At 55.9% G+C, this 25,450-nt stretch overlaps 1 protein-coding gene across 3 annotated transcripts; it reads left to right on the top strand.

Annotated features, from left to right (window-relative positions):
• The first annotated feature begins 1,021 nt into the window (after window positions 1-1,021).
• Window positions 1,022-25,315, top strand: SLC12A4 (solute carrier family 12 member 4). 3 transcript variants are annotated; one of them, XM_067718512.1, is made up of 25 exons: window positions 1,023-1,187; window positions 2,880-2,925; window positions 7,103-7,197; window positions 8,581-8,712; window positions 12,243-12,389; window positions 12,462-12,516; window positions 14,214-14,344; window positions 17,287-17,528; window positions 17,684-17,898; window positions 18,455-18,619; window positions 18,697-18,795; window positions 19,097-19,154; window positions 19,497-19,671; window positions 20,066-20,184; window positions 21,641-21,739; window positions 21,928-22,047; window positions 22,247-22,351; window positions 22,607-22,775; window positions 23,059-23,254; window positions 23,367-23,536; window positions 23,624-23,755; window positions 23,834-23,941; window positions 24,118-24,305; window positions 24,426-24,559; window positions 24,743-25,315. In XM_067718512.1, exons 1-25 carry the CDS (start codon window positions 1,122-1,124, stop codon window positions 24,832-24,834), a joined length of 3,258 nt encoding a protein of 1,085 aa, XP_067574613.1. In that variant the 5' UTR covers window positions 1,023-1,121; the 3' UTR covers window positions 24,835-25,315. The 3 variants fall into 3 exon arrangements, with proteins under 3 accessions (XP_067574614.1, XP_067574613.1, XP_067574612.1); XM_067718511.1 differs by lacking the exon at window positions 2,880-2,925; XM_067718513.1 differs by lacking the exons at window positions 2,880-2,925; window positions 21,928-22,047 and having other exon boundaries at window positions 1,022-1,187.
• The last annotated feature ends 135 nt before the right edge of the window (window positions 25,316-25,450 follow it).

Here is a 25,450-nt window from a genome sequence, read left to right as displayed (position 1 = left end):
ATTCTGCTCCAGAGTTTGGAGGTCAGAGGGCGCAGAGTCTGAGGTAGGTTGGAAAGATACCACTAATTGTGATATTCTAAAGCCCTCTGAGTTATAAAAGGGAGGAAAAAAAATGGAGACAGAGGTGTGAGGTGGCCTCTGGGCTTTTCTGATAGAGAAACAAATAGCTAAAAGAATGGCCTAGAAAGATAAAGATGTTAAAATAAAGCCAACTGGATACGTTATCTGAAGCAGTGGAGTAGAAAGTGAAAGAAAATTTAAGAGCAAAGAAGTAAATGGCTTGGGTAAAGGAATCCCTAAGAGGTGAGACAGCAAAAGATAAAACTGAGATGAAAGAACTTGGCTAAAGAATCCAATGCAGCGTCCAAAGAGGCAAACGGGTCTGGGCAAGGGGGATGGGTGTCCTTCCTACCGAGGAGGAAGCAGCCTCTACTGAAGGGGCAGGAATCCCCAGCAACCTCCAACAGGGAGACATGGAGGGTGGGGGAAGGGAGGGGACTTTCCTGGGTTTCCGTTTCCAAGGTTGCGGAGGAGAGAGGTGGAAGAGAGAGATGATGAAAATGGGGAGGGGGTACTCAGGAATGGTGGGAGGCCCTGGGCAGGACCGAAATGACCTTTGCGCTCCTCCCTATCCTTCCCCGTCCCTGAATCACAGAAATGTCACTGAGCGCTCACTAGGCACAAAGCGCAGGGCCAATGCACCCCGTACCCCATCTCACGGCCCTCAAGCAGCCCCAAGAGGTGGAAGCACATTTCCCCATTTTACAAGTACTGCAACTAAGGCTCAGAGAGGGCGGCTCACCACCCGAGGTCACACAGGAATCGGGCCTACCCAGCGCTTGGAGTACTACTCCCGCCCCGGGGGCTTCACTCCGCTTGGGACTCCCCCCTCAGGGAGGAGCCGGCCCGAGCCCCTCCTGCTCCCCGCCCCCGAGGGGCGGCCCGGGGGGCGGGCGGAGGAAGTGAGCGCAGCGGGGAGGAATGTGAGCGGGCGGGGCACGCCGGCCCGGGGCGGCGGGGACAGTCAGGCGGGCGGCAGGGGCGGCGGGCGCGGCGGGGCCGAGCACGCAGGATGCCTCATTTCACCGTGGTGCCGGTGGACGGGCCGCGACGCGGCGACTATGACAACCTCGAGGGTATCAGTTGGGTGGACTACGGGGAGCGCGCCGACCGGGAGGACTCGGAGGGTGAGGACGCGCCCGGAGGGGTCCTTGGCGGGGGCGGGGGCAGGGAAGCTGGCCACGCGGGGCCCGCTCTCACACCGACGCCGGCCGGTGCGCGCACACGTCGATGCGGGCCCAACTTTTCTTAGACTGAGTCGCCGCCAGCAGTCCCTTACTCCGCGCGCGCAGAAACAATTTTCTTCGGCCCCCGGCGCTCGCGCTTGCGGTCGGGCGTCCCTCCCCGCCCCAGCTCCTCCCTTGCGGGCCGCGGGCGGGGGCTGCAGACGTGGCCAGGCCTGCCGGGCCAGCCGGGCCGCCCGGGGCGCGGAGAGCGCTGAGCCTCCATCCCTGGCCCTTCCCGGCTGGGAGCAACGACCGCAGCCCGGACCCCAGACCCTTCACTTCCTACCTCCTGTGAACCGCCCCTAAGCGCTTCCCGTCTTGCCTACACTTTTGTGCGGCAGCACCTCTTTCCCTAAGACTACCCTCTCTCGCCTCCCTTCCCCTCCCCTTCCCCCTTCCCTCCCAGCACTCCCGGGCCCTGGAAAGAAGGCTGTGCCTGCCTGAGGGGGTCAGTGGGTAACTGCCTGTGAGTGCACTTGCGTGGATCCCAGCTTACATCTGTAGGTACAGTGGGCATCTGTGGAGCACTCACACGGGACCAGGCTTGTCTAGGCACTTGAAGTGAATTAACTCGTTTAATCCTCCTAATTTCCCCCATGGGATAGGTCATGTTACTCACGCTTAGAAAGGAGTGAATTGAGGCATGGAGCCTTTATGTAACTTGCTCTAGGGGATTCAAATCGAGGGTTGGAGCCTCCAGAGCCCTAACTCTTAACCTAGATGTTAAACTGGACCTGAAGGTAAACCCCTCCTCCCCTCCTAGGTGTCTGCCCTTGACCCTTTCACCATCTCCTCCCCCAGGAGCCCCCCAGTGGGCTGTCCTTGCAGGGCCACTCTTGGAGTGTGAACACTGCCGAGAACATGTGTCTGTATGTGTAGCAGCATATGCATGTGTAATTGTGCTTGTGCAAGTGTGTAGCTGTGGGATACCGCAGAGTGAAGGTGGGGTCAGGATAGCACTTCTTGTGGGCCACCATTTCCTGCAGGGTTATCGATGATGAGGATGGTGATGTGACTGATGACAAATGCTTCGTCTGTGACTGACCATGATGGAGATATGCAGGGAACGTGTGTGTTGGCATGTATCAGGTGATGTGATGTTGATCTGACTCTGATCTGTCTGTGATGGTGACATGACTGAGGTGATCCATGCCTGATGTGGGTGATGGCTATATGTGTGTCACCTGACTGCTGTGTGAGGAGATGGCACAGGACAGTGGCATAGGCTGCTGGACATCATGGTCATTTAACAGGCTTCACAGCTGTGTGGGTGCACACATCTCAACCCCTGCCCCATGCCGGCACCTGCCCCTAGCCTTGTTCCAGTGGCCAGAGCAGGAGCCAGCATCCACGCCTGCTCCTCTGTTAGCCCTTGGAGGCTCGCTCTCCCCAGAGGCTGGGCTGGGCTGCATCCCTAAGATCAGCCTGGACCAGTGGGTAGGCAGAGCGGAGTCCTGCCTCTGGCCCCGCCTTGGCCTCTCACAGGCTGACTATAGGGAACTGGAGCTACATTGGCTGAGTCCTGTCAGGTCCCTCCAGGCTGGGCCAGCTCCTCCCGCTATCCCCCTTCTTCCTCCTCTTCCTCCCTTTCAGCCAGATCTTGACTGCGTCTGCGGTATGGGGGACACTCTGCACCCTGGTGAGTGGTTATGATCCTTCTTGGTGGGGGCTGCAAAGGGTCAGGGGCACAAAAATAGTGACCCCTCAGGTCCATCTTATGGGGACCCCCCAGCTTGGTGTCTGAATCTCTCAAGGCCCATACCTCTGCTCCAAAGGCCTAGATGGGCCTGTTCACCCAGCTCACTGTGGGCAGGGGGTGAAGAGGCTCTAGAGGGGTACCCCTGGCAGATACCTGTGAGCAGAGGGATCAGGAGTGTCACCTGGATCCCTGCTTGCAGCTGGTACATTCACAGCTGCTGGCAGGAGCACACATATATGTGTACCTCACAGGCAGCGCCCAGGCCCAGCCTTCATGCTGTGGTTCGCCAGGGGTCTCAGGTGGTATCTGAGCAGCTTTGGCCTGGCAGGCATGCCCAGACCTGCCCTGGAATTTTTGGAATAGCTAAGGGCAGTACAGATATCCAGGCACTGCTTAGACACCAGCCCCCCCTCCCACCCAGTTCCCACAATCCCATGGGAGCTGTCTTTAAATGAGGTTTTGGGGAACTCCACGGAATCCCTGCTGGGTGTCTGGCACCAGATTGTCCCTTTTCTGATGCATCTGGGCAGTTGGAAGAGTAGGTGTTACTAGCTCTACTTCATAGAAAAGGAAACCAAGGCAACACAGAGAGGGTAGGCAGGTTGCCCTGGGTCACACAGTGGGAGGTTCAGGAATCCAAGCTAGTCTGCTGGCCACTGAGCACCAAGAGGTGCCTTGGGTATGCACACCCTGGCCAAATTGCAAACCCCAGACACTCTTCTCTAGTTAAAGGCTTGTACTGCACCCTGGGGTGCCTCCTGGGATGGATGGGGGTCCAAAATAGGAGTAGAACCTACAACTCAGCTCCCACCTGGCTCTGGTGGATCCTGGGACCCAAGTTTGGCCCTCTCACTGAGTGACCTTGCCTCTGAATCTCTCTGAGCTTTACGTTCCTTGTTACTAAAAGGGGGTAAATGATATCTACTGGAGTGTTGCTGTGAGGACTAGAGGTAACCCTTGCAAGGGCTCTGAGCTGCCCTGGACTCATGGCTGAGGGACAAGGATCAGCTGGGTCTTAGAGGACCATCCACAGGCATTTTGGGGGAACTGCTGTGTGCTCAGCTCTGTGTTTTCTGGATACCAGTACAGTCTTCAGAGAGATGAGGTAACAGTGGTGGGGCAGGCTGCAGTGCAGGAGTTTAGAATAATTTATACTTTACTTTCAACCTACTTCCACAAAAGGATCAGAAGAGATATGCAACAGAAATGCCTCCCCAAGGGACTGTTACTGTCAGGTCAAAACCATGCAGAGGAAAGAGGCAAGGACTCCGAGACGAGGTAGATGGTGACTGCATCTAAAAAATAAATTTAGCTTAGAGGTTCCTGGCAGCCAAGGTAGAAAGGGAAATAAGATGAGCTCTTATAGTTGCCTGTTTTTGACAAAATGAAGCCTCTGAGTTATTCAGGGGAGATATTTTTTTGTCACAAAAATCCAAGAGTACTTTTCAGAGGCTTCTCACTGAAGGGCTGTCAGTGTAATGGGCATTGTTACTGGGTTTTCAGATTTTTGTTGTGGCTTCTTATCCTGATCCTGAACAAGCATCAAGGGCACAGCAAACGTCACAGGGTGTCTGAGGAGCTACGTGACCCCACGAGGCTTTTTTAAAAAAATTATCTATTTATTTATTTTTGGGTGCGTTGGGTCTTCGTTGCTGCGCGCAGGCTTTCTCTAGTTGTGGTGAATGGGGGCTACTCTTTGTTGCGGTGCGTGGGCTTCTGATTGCGGTGGCTTCTCTTGTTGCGGAGCGTGGGCTCTAGGCACGTGGGTTTAAGTAGTTGTGGCACGCAGGCTCAGTAGTTGTGGCGCACTGGCTTAGTTGCTCCATGGCATGTGGGATCTTCCCAGACCAGGGCTCTAACCCGTGTCCCCTGCATTGACAGGCAGATTCTTAACCACTGCACCACCAGGGAAGTCTCCCCACGAGGCTTTAACATGGTTCTGTAGATTGGCCTGAACTCCCACTACCTTTGTCCACTGTGCCGTTGGCATTACCCTACATACAGCCATGTAGCTTCTGGGACTGAGCTTCTTGGCTTACTTAGCTAATCCAGGTTCCTAGATGAGGCGATGTACCACTTTTACATACTGTGGGAAGGAACAGCTGATTTTGCCCCAGAAATTGTCATCAGCATGCTTTCCCTGTCAGTCTCTTTGGACAGTAAAGAATCCACAGTGCAGCACCTGCTGAGTGATTGTTGGCTCAGAGAAGGCAAGTTAAGTCTCATACTGATGGCAAGAGGATGTATCAGATGGAAGAGGATGTATCATCGTTCAGTATTCTTAGCTGCAAACAAGAGAAATGGATTGCGGGATATTTAACCAGAAAAGGTTGGCAGGTAGCTCTCACAAAATCAGGCATGGCTGGAATACCCCACTAGGCTGGATCAGTGAAGACACTTCTGTTGCCGCCTCCATCACTGGACACCAGGCCAACACTGCTGCCACTGTCATTGCCATCCAACACCAACGTGGCTTCTTTGAACCAAGATGTCATCTTTCCATTTGCTGTGAAGCCTCCAGCCACTGCCACTGCAGCTGTCAGACTGTCTGAAGGGGGTTTTACTGTTAGCAACTAGAAAAGGAGTACTTGGTGTCTTCTGCCTGCTTGATGAAAAAATGGGAATGTCACCCACTGAGACTCACAGTGGACACAGTTTGGAAAACAGGGAAGAGTGTGAATGCCGGTGGCCAGAAAATGCAGCCAAGCTTTGAGAGTTGAGGCAGGCGTATAAAAAAAAGGTGCATCTGGCTCCTTTCTGTGAGGTTTTCTTGGTGCTGAGGCACTGCCTCACCAGCCTGGGGGGTAGGTGGATGCTGGGATTGGCCACTTGCCTAGTCTGGAGCAAGCAGCTGCGATCTGGGGACAGGGAGGTAGGTCAACAAGAGGGTCCTGCCAACAGTCCTGCTTAGTCCCACAGCCACCTGGTCAGGCTTCCGTAGGGCTTTCCTAGATGACCCTAGACAGCTTCAGGCACCCACTTCCGCTCTCTGGCCAGTCTCCTGCTTGCCCCTCCTCCCGGCATGCCTCGGGTGGCCCTCAAGGACGCCCCTGTGCAGTGCATGGTGGGGTGGCTAGTAGGCGGCCGGCTGGCCATGGCGGCAGAAGGAGCCCTGTGTGGCTTCATCTGTCTGGAGGGCAGCACCTTGGGGGAGCCCTGAAGACACCGAGCCCTGGGCACCCGGCACACTGGATATTCCCGAAGGGCTGGAAAATGGGAGTGTGTGTCTCAGGGGTGGTCTGAAGGTGGGCCATGACTGGGCCACGCCCTCCTGCAGTTGACTCTGCCCCTTGGTGTTAACACGTGCTGTCTGGGCCCTTCACACCTGTGCCCTCTGCTAGATGCCTGTACACGCTGTTTTTTTTTTTTCTTGCGCGGTACGCAGGCCTCTCACTGTTGTGGCCTCTCCCGTTGCGGAGCACAGGCTCTGGACGCGCAGGCTCAGCGGCCATGGCTCACGGGCCCAGCCACTCTGCAGCACATTCGGGATCTTTCCGGACCGGGGCACAAACCCGTGTCCCCTGCATCGGCAGGCGGACTCTCAACCACTGTGCCACCAGGGAAGTCCTCTTTTTTTTAATTTATTTTTGGCTGAGTTGGGTATTCATTGACGCGCGTGGGTTTTTCTCTAGTTGAGGCGGGCAGGGGCTACTCTTCGCTGCGGTGCGTGGGCTTCTCATTGCAGTGGCTTCTCTTGTTGCGAAGCACGGGCTCTAGGCACACGGGCTTCAGTAGTTGTGGCATGCAGGCTCAGTAGTTGTGGTGCACGGGCTCTAGAGCGCAGGCTCAGTAGTTGTGGCGCACGGGCTTAGTTGCTCTGCGGCATGTGGGATCTTCCCGGACTAGGGCTTGAACCTGTGTCCCCTGCGTTCGTAGGCGGATTCTTAACCACTGCGCCACCAGGGAAGCCCTACATGCTGGGTTTTGATCATAGGCCACTGCCAATTCTGGCCCTTTCAAGGAGGCTGGCAGGGTATGATGGGGAAACAGGCCCAGCATGGTAACACTGGCCCACAGAGTGCTCCACAGAGATGACAGCACGCCTGCTGGGGAGGAGTGCATGCTGGGGTTTCAGTAGGCAGCCCCTGACTGGGATTCCGTTCCTCTCTCTCCACAGGACATGGCAACCACAAGGAGAGCAGCCCTTTTCTTTGTCCCATGGAAGCTTCCAGAGGAAGTGACTACCATGATAGGAACCTGGCACTGTTTGAGGTAGCTGAGGAGCCACTCTGGGCCCCAGGTGTGGCAGGGAGGTGGGTGGGCAGGGACCTGTCAGGACCCAAGCTTTAGCTCAGCAGACAGGCTGGATGTTGTGCCTCCTTATGTCTCGGCTTCTCCTCCAGTCTCCCCTTGTCTGTCTCGCTCCCTTGGCAGTCAGGCTGTGGTTCCCTCGGCCCTTTGAACTGAAACTGCTTTCCCAGAGGCCACTGTACCCCATTACCACCTCCAGGGGTGTTCACCTTTGACTTCCATGCAGCCCCTCAGCAAGGTCACCACCTCTCAGTATTTCTTGCCTCAGGATTTCCTTTGTCCCCTTCACTTCTAGGACTTCTCATAGTCCATGGTTCTTCCCTCTCCTGTGAACTCTTCCCTGGCCTTCCTGGTTGACTCCTCCAACTCTGTGCCCATCAAGTTTACTGAGCCCTGGTCCTTCTCACCGGATCTGCCCCCTCTAGCCATATCTGCAACCTCAGTGGATGTCTCTTTGGAAACATTCCCAATTTTGTGCCTTTGAACTTGAATTTTATCATTTTCAGACTCAAGCTTAGAAGTTGTATCTGGATTGAAGTCATGGTTTAGTCCCCTAAATTCTGACCACACATTCAGCTGCCCCATGGAAGTCTCATAAGCTCTTCAATCACCATACACCTGCAAAGACCTGCATCTTTACTTCTTACACCAGACCAGTTTCTCCTCGTGTGTAGGGTCAGAAGGGAGCTGATAGACAGGGAAAGACTGAATGTGGGCCAGAGGCAGGCGGAGGCACAGTGCTGGGGAAGCTGTGCTAGATGCTGCACGGGAGCTGGAGCCCTGGGAGGCCTCTTGACCTGGCCCCACCTGCAGATGGGCTAGGGCTCCAGGATCCCATCTTGGGGATTGAGGTGGGTTACTCACGGGGTGTGAGGCCTCGTGGAGAAGACCATCCAGGACAATCAGGGTTTGGGCAGATAAGAGAGACTTCACTTGTCCCACACCTCTTTTGACCTCCTTGGTTCCCTGGGGTGACTAGGGTGGCTTTTTTGTTGAGGGCAGATATGAGTCCCAGAGGCCTACTCACAGCTGGGAGGTGGCCAGGCCGAACAGGCAGACTGAAGCGTGCCATTCCCCTGTCTGCCAGCCGTGCCCTGTCCTGCCCTTTCCCCCCAAGGCAGGTAGTTTTGCAAACGGGCTGGTAGTGATTGTAGCCAAGGTGGGGCAGAGAGAAGTGAGTGCTGGGGTGTGGCACCCACACCTGCCCAGTGGGCTGGCTTGGGTTTCCCCAGGCAAGAGCCCAGGCCTGCCTCAGGGCCTGGCAAGGGGCCAGAGGCCAGGCTGCTGTCTACACACAGGTAGCCTGGTGCCAGTTGCCAGATTGCCCTGTGGCTCTGTTTACAGGAAGAGCTGGACATCCGCCCGAAGGTATCATCTCTCCTGGGCAAGCTCGTCAGCTACACCAACCTCACACAGGGCGCCAAGGAGCATGAGGAGGCTGAGAGTGGAGAGGGTGCCCGCCGGAGAGCAGCCAAGGTGAGCTGGCCAGGGGCAGCAGAGAGGCCGCTCCTCGGAAGACAGATTCAACACCATGGAGTTGGCAGTTTCCCCACATGGTTATGAGCATCCTGGGGGAAGTAGGTGCCAGGTTTGGTGAGCATGGAGGATGGGCACTGAGTGCTTTGGGCTCAAGGAGGCTTCAAGGGGTGGGCCAGGGAGGTGGCCCTCAGGGCATAGGACCAGGGAGGCCCTCAAAAATAACAGTGGAACGTGACGTTACTTAGGCCTCTCTGTGCGTGAGGCATCATGCTAAGCAGTGGGCTTGGGTTCTTGTATGTCGTCTTCACAACAAAGCTGTGAGGCAGGTGCTGGTTTCATCCCCATTTTACAGATGAGGAAGCTTGCATGTTGGGGTATTAAGTAAGTTGCGTAAGATGACTAAGCTAAACAAGATCAATGCATAACGCTGGGAGACTTGTGGGCTTACTGTGAGGTATGTGACTATGTGGAATGCCAGATCACTGGCATCCCATCAGGATGGATAAGGATATTACCTTTGGATCCAGGAACCTGGTTGTCCCTCGGGGCCATGTGACCTAGAGCAGTTGACTAAACCCTTTTGCTGTGTTAGCTCCACTGGCAGACCCCTCCGACAGCCCCTGGGTTCCTTGAGCACCAGGGTTGGGGGTGATAGGAGCATGCCTCTTGGGGCTTCCCTATCCCTCTGCTGGTCCCATCCCTAGTCGCTATCCAGGCCTCTGGCCCTCCAGCCGTCCTCTCTTCAGGATGACTTTGCACATCTTTGCTCAGCTCTCCTGTGTGACAGGGCTCAATTTAACTGAATGCTGGGTTTTTTCCCCCCCCTACGTTTTCAGTTTGGAGGCAAAGAACGTTCCCTCCATGTCTACTGACTCCCTGAGGTTTGGGAAGAAGCTGTGATTTGGAAGCAGCTTGAGTCTGGCACTAGCTGTAGTATTCTTGCTGGAGGTCAGCACAGGCAGGAGGAGCTCTTGGTTAGAATAAGCCAAATCCCCAACCTCAGACCTGCCCATGAGATTTGGACCTTACTGAGGTGGGCCGAGGCGAGAGGCTGATGTGCACCCCTCAGTTCTGGGAGGCAAACTAGCCCACGCTTGAGAGAGGGCTGACTGTCTGTGGCTATCTGTGTTTAGCCCTGCAGAGGGTGATGGAATCCTTGGGTAAAAGCCTCCTCCCTGTCCCTTCAGACCAAGCCCAGGAAGCTGGTGGCTGGGAGTAAAAAGGTCCCTAAGAAAGGCTAGTGTACATCTCAACAAGGTGTCAGAAGAAATTCTGAGTTGGTGAAGGGCCATGGTCCCTTGGCCTTATGAGGAGCCTGTGAGGATGCTGGGGTCCAGCCTCAGCTTACCTGCCAGCTCACCTGGCCCTAGGTTAAAGATGTGAGAGGATGGCTGAGTGTCCCAGCACCAGTGGCTTTTTCATGGAGAAAGCAGGAGCCTGGTCAAGTCCACAGAGAGTCAGTAGGAAGCTAGGGAGCTGGGGCCGCTGAGCTGTGGCCCTCGCCCAGGCAGGTCTGAGCAGGGGCCTCAGAAAAGGAAAGCTTAAAGCCGGAAGGGCGGTCCTCCAACCAGACCACACCAAGACCCAAGGCAGCCTCTCTATGGGAGCTGCTCCGCCTGTGGCCTGGTGACCTTCTGAGGCTGCCAGAGGTTATTTGGAGATGCAGAAAGCATTTCCGGCCCTGCCCTTTCCCACACTGCCCTTTTCCCAGAGTGACTCAGCCTCAGATGGGGGACTGGGAGCTGCTACTATCCAGCGGGTGGTCCAGCGCCTCTGAGAAGGGCTCAGACAGAGCCCAGATGAGGTGTATCCGTCACCTACACTGTGCAGGACAGTTTGAGGGACCATTTGTTTTTACTCGGGCCCTTCTAGGCCCTTCTGTGGTCCTTAAGGCTGCACACAGATCCTGCCCCAGGCCTGGACCCTTGAGAAGAGTTCCTGTGGCCAGAGTTCTTTCTCCCACCCCAGCTCCAGGGCAGCAGGCTTTGCTGGGGCTCTGGTGGAAGCTCTCAGGGCCCCACTACTCTGGGCTGCTCTCATGTGAGGCTCAGTTCTTCAAGAAGGCACCAGCGCATGGGGCTCCCCTGATGGTCTAGTGGTTAAGACTCTGCACTCCCAATGTAGGGGGCCTGGGTTCGATCCCTGGCCAGGGGACTAGATCCTGCATCCCGCAACTAAGAGCCCACATGGCCGCGACTAAGACCCAGCGCAGCCAAATAAATAAATATTTTTTTTAAAAAAAGAAGAAGAAGGCACCAGCCCTAATCCTGTGCTTCAGCGTCTGCCCTGGCCTCCTGTTTGGCCCCTACTCTACCCTTAGGTAGCTGAGAAATCCTGTCTCGATATGCCCGTTAGACCTTCCCTACCTGCCCTCCAGCCTGAGTCTCTACTCTCTATGCAGGATTTTCCCAACAGGTTATCCCAGAGGCCTTCTAAGGCATCGCTCGCTGGGCTCAGGAGCACCTTTTGAGTACCAGCAGGGCCTGCTGATAATAGAACAGTGAACAAGCCACGTCTACCCAGTATGGTCATTTGAATGAACAGTTACCGTGACCACTATGATAGAAGGGTATATCAGATGCTGAGGGGATGCAAGAGGAAGTACCAACTCCAGCTAAGGCAACCTGGGGGAACTTCCTGGGAGAGGAAACAGTTAAGTCTCCTGAAGGTTTAACTGAAGAGGAATTTGCCAGGCAGTGAGGCAGGGGTAACCCTCCCAGGCAGAGCCCAGCACGTGCCCTGGTTCAGAGGCTCTGAGGGACTGATGTTGTCAGGGGCTGAGGCTGACAAAGGTGATGGGGCAGGCCTGGTGGCCCAAGCCAAGGGGGCTGGCCCACACTATGCATTACAGTATAGACAATGCAGAGGGGTTTTAGTAGGGATGATGAGATTGGACTTGGTTTTCAGAGACCTGTTCTGGCAGCAGAGCGGGCTGGAGTGTGGAGAGGTTGAGAGGCACAAGAAGGCACCATTCAGGTGCCCCAGATGTAGTGCCCCAGGTTCAGGGGACTAAGGCTGAGGCAAGGAAGGCTGATCTCAGGGCAGCTTGAGAGGCAGACTGGGCAGGACTCAGTGTCCACTGGACTGAACTGGGGGGTTGGAGAGAGGGAGGGTCAGGAACAACTTCTTAGACTCTGGCTTGGGTGACATGGGTCATGCTGAGTGGGAAGGTGGAGATCTGACACAGACCTCACTTTGCAGAAGTATAAAAGAGGAGAGGAAGGGAAGGGGGCAGTACCATGAGGGGGAGGTGAGGCTCAAAAGCTCACACGTGGGGTTTTGAAAAGAATCAGGTTTTATACCTTCCCAGTCCCAAACTGTTTCTTCATGTATCAAAGTCAACACAGACATCCTCTCACCTTACCCCCTGCACTCCCCAGGACTCCACTTGGAATATCCCTCTCCAACCTGTTCTCTGGTAGAACACCCTGGGGGCGGGCGACTGTCACGTGACCAGGGGCTGGCCTTCCGTGGAGCATCTGGGCCCCTCTGACGCTCTGTCTCCCCCTCCCTCGCTTGCTCCATAGGCACCCAGCATGGGCACCCTCATGGGGGTGTACCTGCCCTGCCTGCAGAATATCTTCGGGGTTATCCTCTTCCTGCGGCTGACCTGGATGGTGGGCACGGCCGGTGTGCTGCAGGCCCTCCTCATTGTGCTCATTTGCTGCTGTTGTGTGAGTATCCCAGCTGGGGCAGGGCCAGAGCCCACCCAGCTGAGCTGCTCACCTAGGCCCTCCTTTCCACAGACCTTGCTGACGGCCATCTCCATGAGCGCCATTGCCACCAACGGCGTGGTTCCAGGTGGGTGAGCACCACTCAGGCCTGAGGAGGGGATGGGCCCAGAATCCACCTTGACATGCCTAGGAACACTTATTGCCCCCCCCCCCCCAGGCAGTTTTCTGGTGGGATCTTAGTCCTTGATGCCATGACAGTGCTACCACTTAGGAGCATCCTTGCTTGACAGAGTTTGAGATTGCTGTTGTTTTGTGTTTTGTTTGTTTGGGCTTTTTTTTTTTTTTTTTTTTTTGGATAAAAGTACTTTTTTAAAAGCGGGGGCTGGGGCTGATAAAGAAGGTGATGGGGCATATCTGGTGGCCCAAGCCAAGGAGTCTGGGCCACACTGGATTACAGTATAGACAATGCAGAGGGTTTTCAGCCGGGATGTTGAGATTGGACTTGGTTTTCAGAGACTCCGTTTTTTTACTTACTCAACCATGTATTTATATCACTGTGGACTCCTGGATATTTATTTTGTTCTTTGGCTCATAATCTTAGTACCATCATTATTTATTGTTTTGCTTGACCTGTTCCACTCTGGCTATTTGGCTATTCGGGTTGGCTTCTGTGTTTGAATCCTTTTCTATTTTTTTCAAACAACAGCTTTATTAGCATTAGTATAAAAGTAATAGGGGGAAAAAGGCAATATATGTTTACCATAGAGGGTTTGAAAGTGCAAAAAATGTAGAAAAGAAAATGAAAAGTACCCATAATCCCACCATCCTAAGGTCAAAACTGTTAGCCTTTTCATACATGGTCTTAGGGTCTTATAAAGTATTGAGATGTATTGTTTTCCCCAAACTCTGTGTGTGTGTGTGTGTGTGTGTGTGTGTGTGTGTCTGTGTGTGTCTGTGTGTGTCTGTGTGTTTCTCAAGTGCTGGAAACGGTTCATTTGTTTTTTTAAAACAGGATTGACATTACCTAATTTTTGTTATTCTCCTACTCTTGGGTTCTACTTTTTCACTATTGTAAACATTATTGTCATAAACAGCCTTGCACACTAATCTTTGTTCACGCCCCTGGCGGTTTCCTTAGAAGAGGGTCCTAGAGGTGGGATTACAGCATGAAAGGGATTATTAGCCTTTTTAAAGCTTCTTGATCCCTGTTCCCAGATTTTTCACCAGAGAAGTTTCATCAGGAGCAGCTTCAACCAGCAGCATGGGATTGTTCTTGTCCCCTGCACCCTCACTGGCCCTGGGGTCCAGTGTTGACTCAGTCTTGCCAGGGGTGTTAGACTCTGATGGAAGCACAGATTCAGGGCAGGAGGGTCAGCCATGGATATTCACCCAGTGGCTGGCCCTAGCGGCAAAAAGCTAGTCCCTGCCCTGGTCTGGAGGGTCAGACTAACAGAGATAGCTCTTGGGAGGGGTGAGGCATGCTGAGATAGGACACACCCAACCAGGGGAGGCTGCGGGGACTGACCTAACTGCAGGGAGGTGGGGGACAGTAGGCCACTTAGGCTTTGCTGCGGACCTAGAGCTGCCCCAGCAGAGTATTCGTGTCACTGGCCCGTGCTGGGTGTTGGAATCAAATGGAAATCAGGTCCAACCGCAGCCTGGCCACTTATTAACCATGCTGCCTTGGGCAAGTCTTCTAACCCTTCTGCTCGTTCATAAATGGGAAAAGCAATCCCTGTCCCTCTGGATGGTTGTGAAGGGTTGTCATGGGAGAGGCCCCCTTGAAGAACCAGCCTTGACCTATGTATGCTTTTTCTGTTGTAGCTGGGGGCTCCTATTTCATGATCTCCCGCTCGCTGGGACCAGAATTTGGAGGGGCTGTTGGCCTGTGCTTCTACCTGGGAACAACATTTGCAGCGGCTATGTACATCCTGGGGGCCATTGAGATCCTGCTGGTGAGTCAGGCTAAGCCCTGGCCAACTCGGGTCTTGTCGAAACAGTCCATTTCCCATAGGCCCAGGCGGCTCATGCTCCCTTCACCTCTGGTCAGGGTCTAGGGCTTATAATGAGGGAGGCCTCTTCAAGGGAGAAAGATCTTTGTTCAAGCCAGTCTCCCCTTCAGCCCTTTCCCAGTTTGGGCCAGGCAAGCTAGGGGCCTGGCTGTCTCCACCTTGACCCTGGATGTTCCATCCACTCGGGCAACATTTCAACCATGGCAGGTGGTCTGTGAACTACTGCATTTAACTCAGAGACAGATCTTGGTGGTGACTCAGAGCCTGCCTCCCAGGCTCATGTGGGCTCTGACCAGCTCTGTCTCCCCCAGGGCTCTGTGCTAATAAAGCCCTTCAGATCCATCTTATCCTCATCCCTAAATCAGGGTGAACAGCCACAGGACCCTGTTTGGAGGGCAGTGCCACCTCTGTGGGCCTCATGTGTGCTCTGACTCAGTTTCCCACTTCCCACTGAACTGCCCTCGTGGTGGGAGAAGAGGGGGAGGAGCAGTGGGGAGCACAGGGTAAAGAGTGCCCGCCCCTGGGAATCCAGATAGTAGATGTTTAGAGGAACTGCCTGTCTATTCCCACCTCCAGGTCCCCTGTCTGTTGCGTGGAGCCTGTTCCTGGATATTCTGGGGGTTTTGTTGTTTGTTTTCCTTTTTCTTTTTATAAATTTATTTATTCATTTATTTAATTTTTGGCTGCATTGGGTCTTCGCTGCTGCACGCGGGTTTTCTCTAGTTGCTGAGAACGGGTGCTACTCTTCATTGCGGTGCGTGGGCTTCTCATTGCAGTGGCTTCTCTTGTTGCAGAGCATGGACTCTAGAGCGCAGGCTCAGTAGTTGTGGCGCATGAGCTTAGTTGCTCTGTGACATGTGGGATCTTCCCGGACCAGGGCTCAAACCCGTGTCCCTTGCATTGGCAGGCGGATTCTTAACCACTGCGCCACCAGGGAAGCCCTGTTTGTTTTTCTATTACCCACATTCCTACATTTTTTTTTTTTTTTTTTTTTTTTTTGTGGTACGCGGGCCTCTCACTGTTGTGGCCTCTCCCGTTGCGGAGCACAGGCTCCGGACACGCAGGCTCAGCAGCCATGGCTCACGGGCCCAGCCGCTCTGCGGCATGTGGGATCCTCCGGGACCGGGGCGCGAACCCACATCCCCTGCATCAGCAGGTGGACTCTCAACCACTGCGCCACCAGGGAAGCCCCAACCCACATTCCTACATTTGTTATGTTGATTTCTTCTGTAAGGAAATTGTCCTTTTTCCATTTGTTTATTTATTCAACCATGTATTTATATCAGTATGGACTCCTGGATATATATATATTTTTTTTTAATTTATTTATTTATTTATTTATTTTTGGCTGTGTTGGGTCTTCGTTGCTGTGCGCGGGCTTTCTCTGGCTGTGGCGAGCGGGGGCTACTGTGTCGTGCGGGCTTCTCATTGCAGTGGCTTCTCTTGTTGCGGAGCACGGTCTCTAGGCAAGCGGGTTTCAGTAGTCGTGGCGCATGGGCTCAGTAGTTGTGGCCTGCGGGCTCTAGAGCACAGGCTCAGTAGCTGTGGCACGCAGGCTTAGTTGCTCCACAGCATGTGGGATCTTCCCAGACCAGGGCTCGAACCCGTGTCCCCTGAATTGGCTGGCAGCCTCCCAACCACTGCACCACCAGGGAAGTCCCATGGACTCCTGGATATTTATTTTATTCTTTGGCTCATAATCCTGTGCTGTCATTATTTTTTTGCTCCTCAAACTGTTCCACTTCTGCTATTTAGCTATTCAGGTCAACTCCTGTGTCTGGATCCTTTTTCTCTTTTTTGTAAATAATGGCTTTTTTTTTTTTTAATTTATTTGTTTTTGGCTGCGTTGGGTCTTTGTTGCTGTGCGCGGGCTTTCTCTAGTTGCGGTGAGCAGGGGCTACTCTTCATTGCGGTGCGCGGGCTTCTCATTGTGGTGGCTTCTCTTGTTGCGGAGCACAGGCTCTAGGTGTGCGGGCTTCAGTAGTTGTGGCTCACGGGCTCTAGAGCGCAGGCTCAGTAGTTGTGGCACACGGGCTTAGTTGCTCCGCGGCATGTGGGATCTTCCCGGACCAGGGCTCGAACCCGTGTCCTCTGCATTGGCAGGCAGATTCTTAACCACTGTGCCACCAGGGAAGCCAATAATGGCTTTATTAAGAGATAATTCACATACCATACAATTCACTTTAAAGTGAATTTAAAGTATACAATTGGATGGTTTTTGGTATATTCATGAAGTTGTACAACTATCACCACAGTCAATTTTAGAACATTTTCATCACCCCAAGAAGAAATCCCATGATCATTAGTGATCACTCTCCATTCCCCCCAGCCCTAGGCACCCATTAATCTGCTTTCTGTCTTCAATAAGATTTAATCAAGGACTTCCCTGGTGGTCTAGTGGTTAAGACTCCATGCTCCCCATGCAGGGGGCCCGGGTTCGATCCCTGGTCAGGAACTAGATCCTGCATGCTGCAACTAAAAGATCCTGCATGCCGCAACGAAGATCCCGCACGCAGCAACAACGATCCCACGTGCTGCACCTAAGACCCGGCGCAGCCAGATAGATAGATAGATAAAAATTTAATCAGGTTTACCTATTCTGGACTTGTCATATAAATGGATTCATACAATATATGCTCTTTTGTGACTGGCTTTTTCTGAATACTCTTTTTTGGTTTTGTTTTTTTTTGGCCGTGCAGCTTATGGGGTCTTAGTTCCCCAACCAGGGATTGAACCTGGGCCACGGCAGTGAAAGCACTGAGTCCTAACCACTGGACGGCCAGGGAACTCCCCTCTGGATACTCTTAAAAAAAGAAAACCAAAATATTGGGCTTGACTCTCCACATAGGAAGATTGAACCTCCTCTATCTGTCTTCTTGTTTCAGACCTACATTGCCCCACCAGCCGCCATTTTTTACCCAACAGGCACTCATGACATGTCGAGTGCCACCTTGAACAATATGCGGGTGTATGGGACCATTTTTCTGACCTTCATGACCCTGGTGGTGTTTGTTGGTGTCAAGTATGTGAACAAATTTGCCTCACTCTTCCTGGCCTGTGTGATCATCTCCATCCTCTCCATCTATGCTGGGGGCACCAAGTCTATTTTTGACCCTCCCGTGTTTCCGTAAGTAACCTGGGAATACATCCAGGCATTGCACTGACATCCTTCCCACGTGGATGGCCTTTGATGCCTTGAGTTGTAGAGGCTACAGGGTGGAAGCAGGTTGGGGTCTCTGGCTGAGCAGGTGCTGATGCTTCTGTCCCCCCCCGGCCCCACAGAGTATGTATGCTGGGCAATAGGACCCTGTCCCGGGACCAGTTTGATGTCTGTGCCAAGACAGCCGTGGTGGACAATGAGACCGTGGCCACTCGGCTCTGGAGCCTCTTCTGCCACAGCCCCAACCTCACCGCAGACTCCTGCGACCCCTACTTTCTGCTCAACAATGTGACTGAGATCCCTGGCATCCCTGGTGCAGCTGCTGGCGTGCTCCAGGGTGCGTCCTCCCTCCTGTCCTGCTCCTGCCCCCCACACTGAGCAGGAGGTAGGGAATGAGCACAGAAGGATGGATTAGCACAGAGCTGTCCTTGTGTGGCCAGCTCAGGAATGGGAGGCAGTTCTGGCTGCCTTCCCAGCCCAGCCGTGTCCTCTCAGCCTGGCTCCTGGCAGCTGGGTTTCGGGTGAACGGAGCCTGTTTGGCCAGTGTCCCAGGCCTGCAACAACCCCCAGAAAGTTCTGGCAGCCCATTTCTCCCCAGCCACCAGCCCCTGACCCTGCCTGTGATTGTTCTCACAGGAGCCATAAAGGGCCTCTGTCTAGGAGGCAGGCAGTGGCAGGTGATGGTGGTTCAGCCACCTTCGCCTTTCAGACTTGTAGCCAGACAGCTCCTTCTCTGTGGCCAGAGCAGCCCGGTGGCTGACACCGTAGCCATTCGGCTGAAGTCACCCCCCTGAACCCCGAGAACCTCTTACATTTGCAGCCTCTGGCTGGGCTGCCCCAAACTTCCCTGGGAAGTAGGTGGGGCTGCAGTGGTGATGCTGCTGCCCCCACAGAAAACCTGTGGAGCACCTACCTGGAGAAGGGTGAGGTCGTGGAGAAGCACGGGCTGCCCTCCACAGACGCCCTTGGCCTGAAGGAGAGCCTGCCCCTGTACGTGGTGGCCGACATCGCCACATCCTTCACTGTGCTAGTCGGCATCTTCTTCCCCTCCGTAACAGGTGAGCCCTCTTGCCCACCCACCCTGCCCTGCCCCCCCTCCCAGGGAGCCCCTCAGGGAGTTTCCTTGTTTTTGGAGGCATTATGGCTGGCTCAAACCGCTCCGGGGACCTCCGAGATGCGCAGAAGTCCATCCCAGTGGGGACCATTCTGGCCATTGTTACGACCTCCCTTGTGTGTATCCTTTCCCAGGCCTGGGGTGGGTGGGGAAGGGGGACAGGAGGCACTTGCCTGTGTATAAGTCACCAGCTGGCACGCGCAGACACACTCCCTATGCGTGCATGTGTACCTCACCCCTCACACACACGCGCACACTCAAGGGGTGTGTACACAACACGAAACCCACAGCTGCAGGTGTCCCAGCTGAGTCTGCCAGCTAAGGCTTGGGCGAGGGGCCCTTGGGCGCTGTGCGGGGATGCACGGGGACGGCAGTGGCAGCGGAGGCCGCGGAGGCCGAGCTTTCCTTGACGCAGCCACAGACTTCAGCAGCGTGGTTCTCTTTGGCGCCTGCATCGAGGGTGTGGTCCTCCGGGACAAGTGAGTGATCTGGGCCCCTCCCCGTGGCACTGGACTCAGCTTTTGCTGCCCTGACACCGGCCCCCCTTGCACACGTGGTTCCACACATGTCCTCAGGCTGCTGGTTGCCAGTGGTGGGTCAGGCCCCAGCAGAACTTTTGCTTCTGAGAGGATGGTGACATCAGATCGGGACTGGGCTGAGGGGAAAGGATAGGGGCTGGTGGCCTGGCCTCTGCTGAGGGGCCAGAGCTCTGTCCACCATAGCCATCCTTCCTGACCTCTGCCAACCCTCACTCTGGGGGACCCCACCCAGGGTTTGGGGGGCTCCTTGCATGGAACATGGCCTGAGTCCGGCCCCTGCAGGTACGGCGATGGCGTCAGCAGGAACCTGGTGGTGGGCACGTTAGCCTGGCCTTCGCCCTGGGTCATCGTCATCGGCTCCTTCTTCTCAACCTGCGGCGCCGGCCTACAGAGCCTCACTGGGGCACCACGCCTGTTGCAGGCCATCGCCAAGGACAACATCATCCCCTTCCTCCGGGTGAGCCTTCTGCACTTCCCCACCGCCTGGGTGCTCCTGGCCCCTCACACCGGCTGGGGGAGAGAGGTAGGAGATAAGTATGGGCGCGTTTTATCCTGCTGGGGGCCAGGGCCATGCAGCTATCCATGGAGAGCTGCTGAGAGCTGCCCTGGCCCTGGCCCTGCCCTGCTGTTGGCAGAGCTGCTTGGGCCCAGAATCCCCAAGGCCTGTCTGTGGCTCATCCACAGCAGAGAGGCCTGAGGAAGTGGAGGGCAGAGGAACTCGTACCTATCAGGATAGGCATGGGTGTGACCTGAGCCCCAGAGGGACTTCATGACTTGTGGCCTTAGGTGTGGAATGGGGGCAGTGGAACCAACTTCTTCACTTCGGACCCCACTGACCCTGGTGCTTGCAGGTTTTTGGCCATGGCAAGGCAAATGGCGAACCAACATGGGCACTCCTCCTGACAGCACTCATCGCTGAGCTGGGCATCCTCATCGCCTCCCTTGACATGGTGGCCCCCATTCTATCCATGTGAGCTGGGGCTCAGGGCAGGGCTGGGGGATGGTCTTGGGAAAGGCTCCTTGCACTCTCAGCACCCCTCAGCCGGGGGCCCTGCCCAGCAGCTCTGTGACCTTGTCTGGTGTTGAGGGCGCAGTAGGGAGATGTGTCAGGCTGTATGGGGGGATGTTTGCCTGGCAGAGCTCAGCCACTTCTGCCTCTGGAGCGAGCCTGGCACTTACTCAGAAATTTTAAAGAGACCAGTAGGTCCCATGTGCCTCTGTGGGAGACCCTCAGAGCAGGGTCAGGGCAAGCATTGGTCTCTAGCACCTTCATGAGGCCACCACTACCTCATCCGTTTTCAAAGTTGTTTGCTTTTAAAGTTCTGGAATGCTGGGCATCTGAATCTGCCAGTGCCCTGCAGGAGGTGGTGAGCACGCGGCAATTTCCAGGGGTCCTGGCGGCAGGGCTCGTGTCCTTGCTGTGTTCACCTCTGCCAGGGTTGGGGCCCACTCCACCTCTCCTCACACATCTTGCTCCACTGCCAGTGCTCCTTTTGCTTGTTCCGTTATGACTGAGCCAGCCTTCACTGCCCCACTCAGCCTGTGAGACTGAGAGGGACCCCCTTCCCCACGAAGTAGCTGCCCCCCAGCCCCAGCCAGGCCTGCTCTCTTGTTCCCCTCAGCACACCTCCGCCCATTACTGCCCAGCTCCACCCACACATCAGCGCACACCTGAAACTGTTCTTGCCACAGTCTTCTTGGGTGGTGGCCCCTTACTGCCCAAGTCAGAGGATGTATCTCAGCCTTTATCATGTGGCTCCTCCTGGCAGCCCTAATGGGACACCTCATGGGAGTCCCTGCCCCCTGGCACACCCTCTTTCGTAAGCCCTGCTGCCTTCTTGTCTGTCCTTCCTCTCGTACCAGCTGAGGATAAAGGTTGGCATCCCCTCCACTCAGCCCTCTGCCCCTCCGCTGTCATTCCTGGAGGGCTCATGGCGGTAGGCCTCCCCCATCCCAGTCTCCCACACCCACCACAGTGTCCCTCAAGTGTCTTTAACTCAGTGATTCAAAATGGCCCTTGTTGTCTTCCCCTGACCCACTCTCCCCACATTCATGACAGCCCCTCATCCAACTGGTCACCCAGGCCAGAGGCCTGACTGTTGTCTAGCCGTCTCCAGACGCTGAGCCCTCCTTGATACCATCCTCTTCCACAGCTGTTCCCCCTGCCTGCAGCCCCCTCCCCTCCTCTGCCTGTGAACACTTGCCCATCCTCTAAGACCTGGTTCTGCGGACACTGCTGCAGTGTCCCATCTGCATCAGGCTGTGGGACTGGGTGTGGTGAGGCTGAGAAGACCTGCCTGAGCCTGTGCACGGCAGGGCCATGACATGTCCTGGTTCCTCATCCAGGCCCAGCCTGGAAGGGCAGGGACATCAGGTACCTGGCTGCCAAGGAGGCCGCTCTGTACCAGCCACTCCCTGTGCTGCAGGTTCTTTCTGATGTGTTACCTGTTTGTGAACCTGGCCTGTGCTGTGCAGACGCTCCTAAGGACTCCCAACTGGCGGCCTCGGTTCAAGTACTATCACTGGTAAGCGCCAGCTGGGCCCCTGAGCCAGGTCCTCTGACACAAGAGCTATTGGGGAAGCCAGGAGCCCCATTCTGGATGGGGTTTGAATTTTCTGGGCAGCAGTTGCTATTGGTGAGAGATTGGGGGTCTGGGCCTGGGGCCCTATTGGTCTCTCCCTGATTCTGGCCCTTTCCCACTCTCTGGCCCAGGGCGCTGTCCTTCCTGGGCATGAGCCTCTGCCTGGCTCTTATGTTTGTCTCGTCCTGGTACTATGCCCTGGTTGCCATGCTCATTGCCGGCATGATCTACAAGTACATTGAGTACCAAGGGTGAGTGAGGGCTGCCACCTGCTTGGGGCCTTTGGGCCACTCTTCATTGGGTTGTGGGGAGCTGAGCCGTCCTTTGTTAGCCACCGTGGTGCTGGGGCTGGGGGACTGTGATTCGGGCCTGGCCCCTTCATCTCACCTACACACGGACACAACCCCTGGGTGGGACCAGGGGCTTACCAGCTTGTGGGGGCCTCTGCAGGGCTGAGAAGGAGTGGGGCGACGGGATCCGAGGCCTGTCCCTGAGTGCTGCCCGCTATGCACTGCTGCGGCTAGAGGAGGGACCTCCTCACACCAAGAACTGGCGGTGAGTCACGCCCGGCCTGGTGGGGCCCAGTCCAGGTTCTCAGGGGGCGCTGTGAGGGTGGGAGAGTCAAGAGGTGCTGGCTCCCCCTCCCTAGTCCGTGCTCCCTGTCCTGAGTTGCCAGGGGCACCATCCTGCTTATTTGGCCCTTGGATCACTGCTACGTGTAGGGGCCTGTGAGCCAGGAAGGGAAGGAGCTGGGCTCCCTGGAAACCTCTGGCCCTGGTCTCAGGCTCCCTCTCCATTCGGCCACCACAGACCTCAGCTGCTGGTGCTGCTGAAGCTAGATGAGGATCTTCATGTGAAGTACCCACGGCTCCTCACTTTCGCCTCCCAGCTTAAGGCCGGCAAGGGCCTGACCATTGTTGGTTCTGTCATCCAGGGCAGCTTCTTGGAGAGCTATGGCGAGGCCCAGGCCGCTGAGCAGGTGCCTGCTGCAAGGGGGTGGTGTTGGGAGGACACTGAGCTGGGCTAGAGATGTCTGGGCTGCAGCTGGTGCACAGCCAGCCAGGTGGACAGCACTGTTGCCAGCTGAGAGCTGGAGCAAGGGGGTTATAACTGTCCCATCTTGAAAACATGGCCTCTGGGTGGGCAGCTTGCCCCCGTCTCCTCCCCCACCCCCACCCTCTGCGCCCTAGGGGCCTTGGTGGGGAGCCCAGCAGAGGGGACGCTGATGGCCTTGCTTTTTGACCCTGCTATGTTCCCCACAGACAATCAAGAACATGATGGAGATTGAGAAGGTGAAGGGCTTCTGCCAGGTGGTGGTGGCCAGCAAGGTGCGTGAGGGGCTGGCCCACCTCATCCAGTCTTGCGGCCTGGGTGGCATGAGGCATAACTCCGTGGTGCTGGGCTGGCCCTACGGCTGGCGACAGAGTGAGGACCCACGTGCCTGGAAGACCTTTATTGGTGCGTGAGGGTCAGGGCCTGGGCTCGACCACATAGGACAGGGGCAGGGGTCAAGTGGGGACAGAGGCCAGAGGGTCACAGGCTGATGATCAGTAGTGCCCCTCCTCCCCAGACACCGTGCGCTGCACCACGGCCGCCCACCTGGCCCTGCTCGTGCCCAAGAACATCGCCTTCTACCCCAGCAACCACGAGCGCTACCTGGAGGGCCACATCGATGTGTGGTGGATTGTCCACGACGGCGGCATGCTCATGCTCTTGCCCTTCCTGTTACGCCAGCACAAGGTGGGCCAGGCGGTTGGGCCCCGGTGAGAGGGGCTGGGCCCTTGAAGGGGTGGGGTGTGATTGAACCACCACCTTCTGTTGCCACAGGTCTGGAGGAAGTGCCGGATGCGCATCTTCACGGTGGCCCAGATGGATGACAACAGCATCCAGATGAAGAAGGATCTGGCTGTCTTCCTGTACCACCTGCGCCTCGAGGCAGAGGTGGAAGTGGTGGAGATGGTAAGCCACCTGCCCGACGTAGCCCTGTGGATACCCTGCCCCACGTAGCGCGGTCCTCATGGCTCACCCTCTCCCCAGCATAACAGCGACATCTCTGCATATACCTACGAGCGGACACTGATGATGGAGCAGCGCTCCCAGATGCTGCGGCAGATGAGGCTGACCAAGACTGAGCGGGAGCGAGAGGTCAGTGGCCTTCTCCGTCCAGGGCAGGGTCAGGCCTTGGGAGACGCCATCAGGTGGGAGCATCAGAATGATTCACCCCAGCCCCACCCATTTCCCTAAGGCTGGGTGATCACGCTGGGCCAGCCAGGCCCACCCTTTCCCATGGCACCGAGGAGACTTCCTCTGATTGTCCTCAGGCCCAGCTGGTCAAGGACCGGCACTCAGCCCTGCGGCTGGAGAGCCTGTACTCAGACGAGGAGGAAGAGTCTGCAGCTGGGACTGACAAGATCCAGATGACATGGACACGGGACAAATATATGGCAGCAGAGCCCTGGGACCCCAGCCATGCCCCCGACAACTTCCGGGAGCTGGTACATATTAAGCCGTGAGTGCAGCAGAAATGGACCCAGCCACATTAGGGTCTGGGATTGGAGGTGGGATGGGGGCAGACAAGCCCTGTGGGTGGGCCAGGGGCGGGGCCCATGTTCAGCTGCATTATCTTCAGGGACCAATCCAATGTGCGGCGCATGCACACGGCTGTGAAGCTCAATGAAGTCATTGTCACACGCTCCCATGACGCCCGCCTGGTCCTACTGAACATGCCTGGCCCACCCAAGAACAGCGAGGGCGATGAGAACTGTATCCCTTTGTAAAGAGGTGGACAGTGGGGAGGTGGACAGTGTGTGAGGTCAGGCCAGGAGCTCCTCTCCCTGGGTACCCTAGGGGGTGCCAGGGCACCCAGCTCTGACTGACGGGCGAAACTTCCCTGGGTGCCCCTTGGTGCTTCCCTGGGTGCTGCCTCCTTGACTCGATGCCCTACAGACATGGAGTTCCTGGAGGTGCTGACTGAGGGCCTCGAACGGGTGCTGTTGGTCCGTGGTGGTGGCCGTGAAGTCATCACCATCTACTCCTGAGCCCAATACAGACTTGTGGCCTAGAGTGGAGGCGTCCAGGGTAACAAACAGCCCCCTCCCAGCACCCGCCCGCCAGCCCTGCTTTGCCCAGCCCTGCCCTGGACCCAGCTTTGCTAGGTCTCCTTGGAGACTGGGCCCAGACCTGGCAATGGCGGTGGATCCGAGGTCCTGCAAGACCCTGAGAGGTTTGGGGACTTCCTGTCCAGCACCCCAGGACGCCTGTCCTGACTCAGAAGACTGGTGGGGGCTGATGTGGGGTTTGAAGGCAGCTGGCCCAGGAGCGCTATTTATTGCATATTTATTGTTTGAATGTCACCATCAGAGAGAAGGGGAAGGGCGACCAGGGAGGGGTCTGGCCAAGCCGGCCTGCAGGAAGATCTGACTCAGGCTACTGTGGGCAGGGACTCCCACCAAGCCGAGCTGAATGGAACCAGCCAGCTGAAGCCTGACTTTTTTCAATAAAACATTGTGTACTTCTGGGCCTCCCGCTGCCCCGGCTCTGTTTCCCCTGGCACCAAGGGAAGGAGGCGGAACTGAACCCAGGCCCAGAGCCGGCTCCCTGAGGCTGTGCCCCTTTCCGGAAATCTCTGGCCACCCCCATTGGCCAGGCTGTCCC

Source organism: Pseudorca crassidens, chromosome 20, assembly GCF_039906515.1.
Source record: "Pseudorca crassidens isolate mPseCra1 chromosome 20, mPseCra1.hap1, whole genome shotgun sequence".
NCBI classification, from domain to species: Eukaryota; Metazoa; Chordata; class Mammalia; order Artiodactyla; family Delphinidae; genus Pseudorca; species Pseudorca crassidens.
This window is presented reverse-complemented; position numbering and strand designations above follow the sequence as displayed.

What these genes read in the sequence shown, in the direction of transcription:
- SLC12A4 (XM_067718511.1), top strand. Translation starts at nt 1,073, where the DNA reads ATGCCTCATTTCACCGTGGTGCCGGTGGACGGGCCGCGACGCGGCGAC. An exon ending in CCCGCCGGAGAGCAGCCAAG is followed by an intron (nt 8,713 to 12,242) that starts GTGAGCTGGCCA and finishes CTTGCTCCATAG; the next exon opens with GCACCCAGCATGGGCACCCT. An exon ending in CGGTTCAAGTACTATCACTG is followed by an intron (nt 21,740 to 21,927) that starts GTAAGCGCCAGC and finishes TCTCTGGCCCAG; the next exon opens with GGCGCTGTCCTTCCTGGGCA.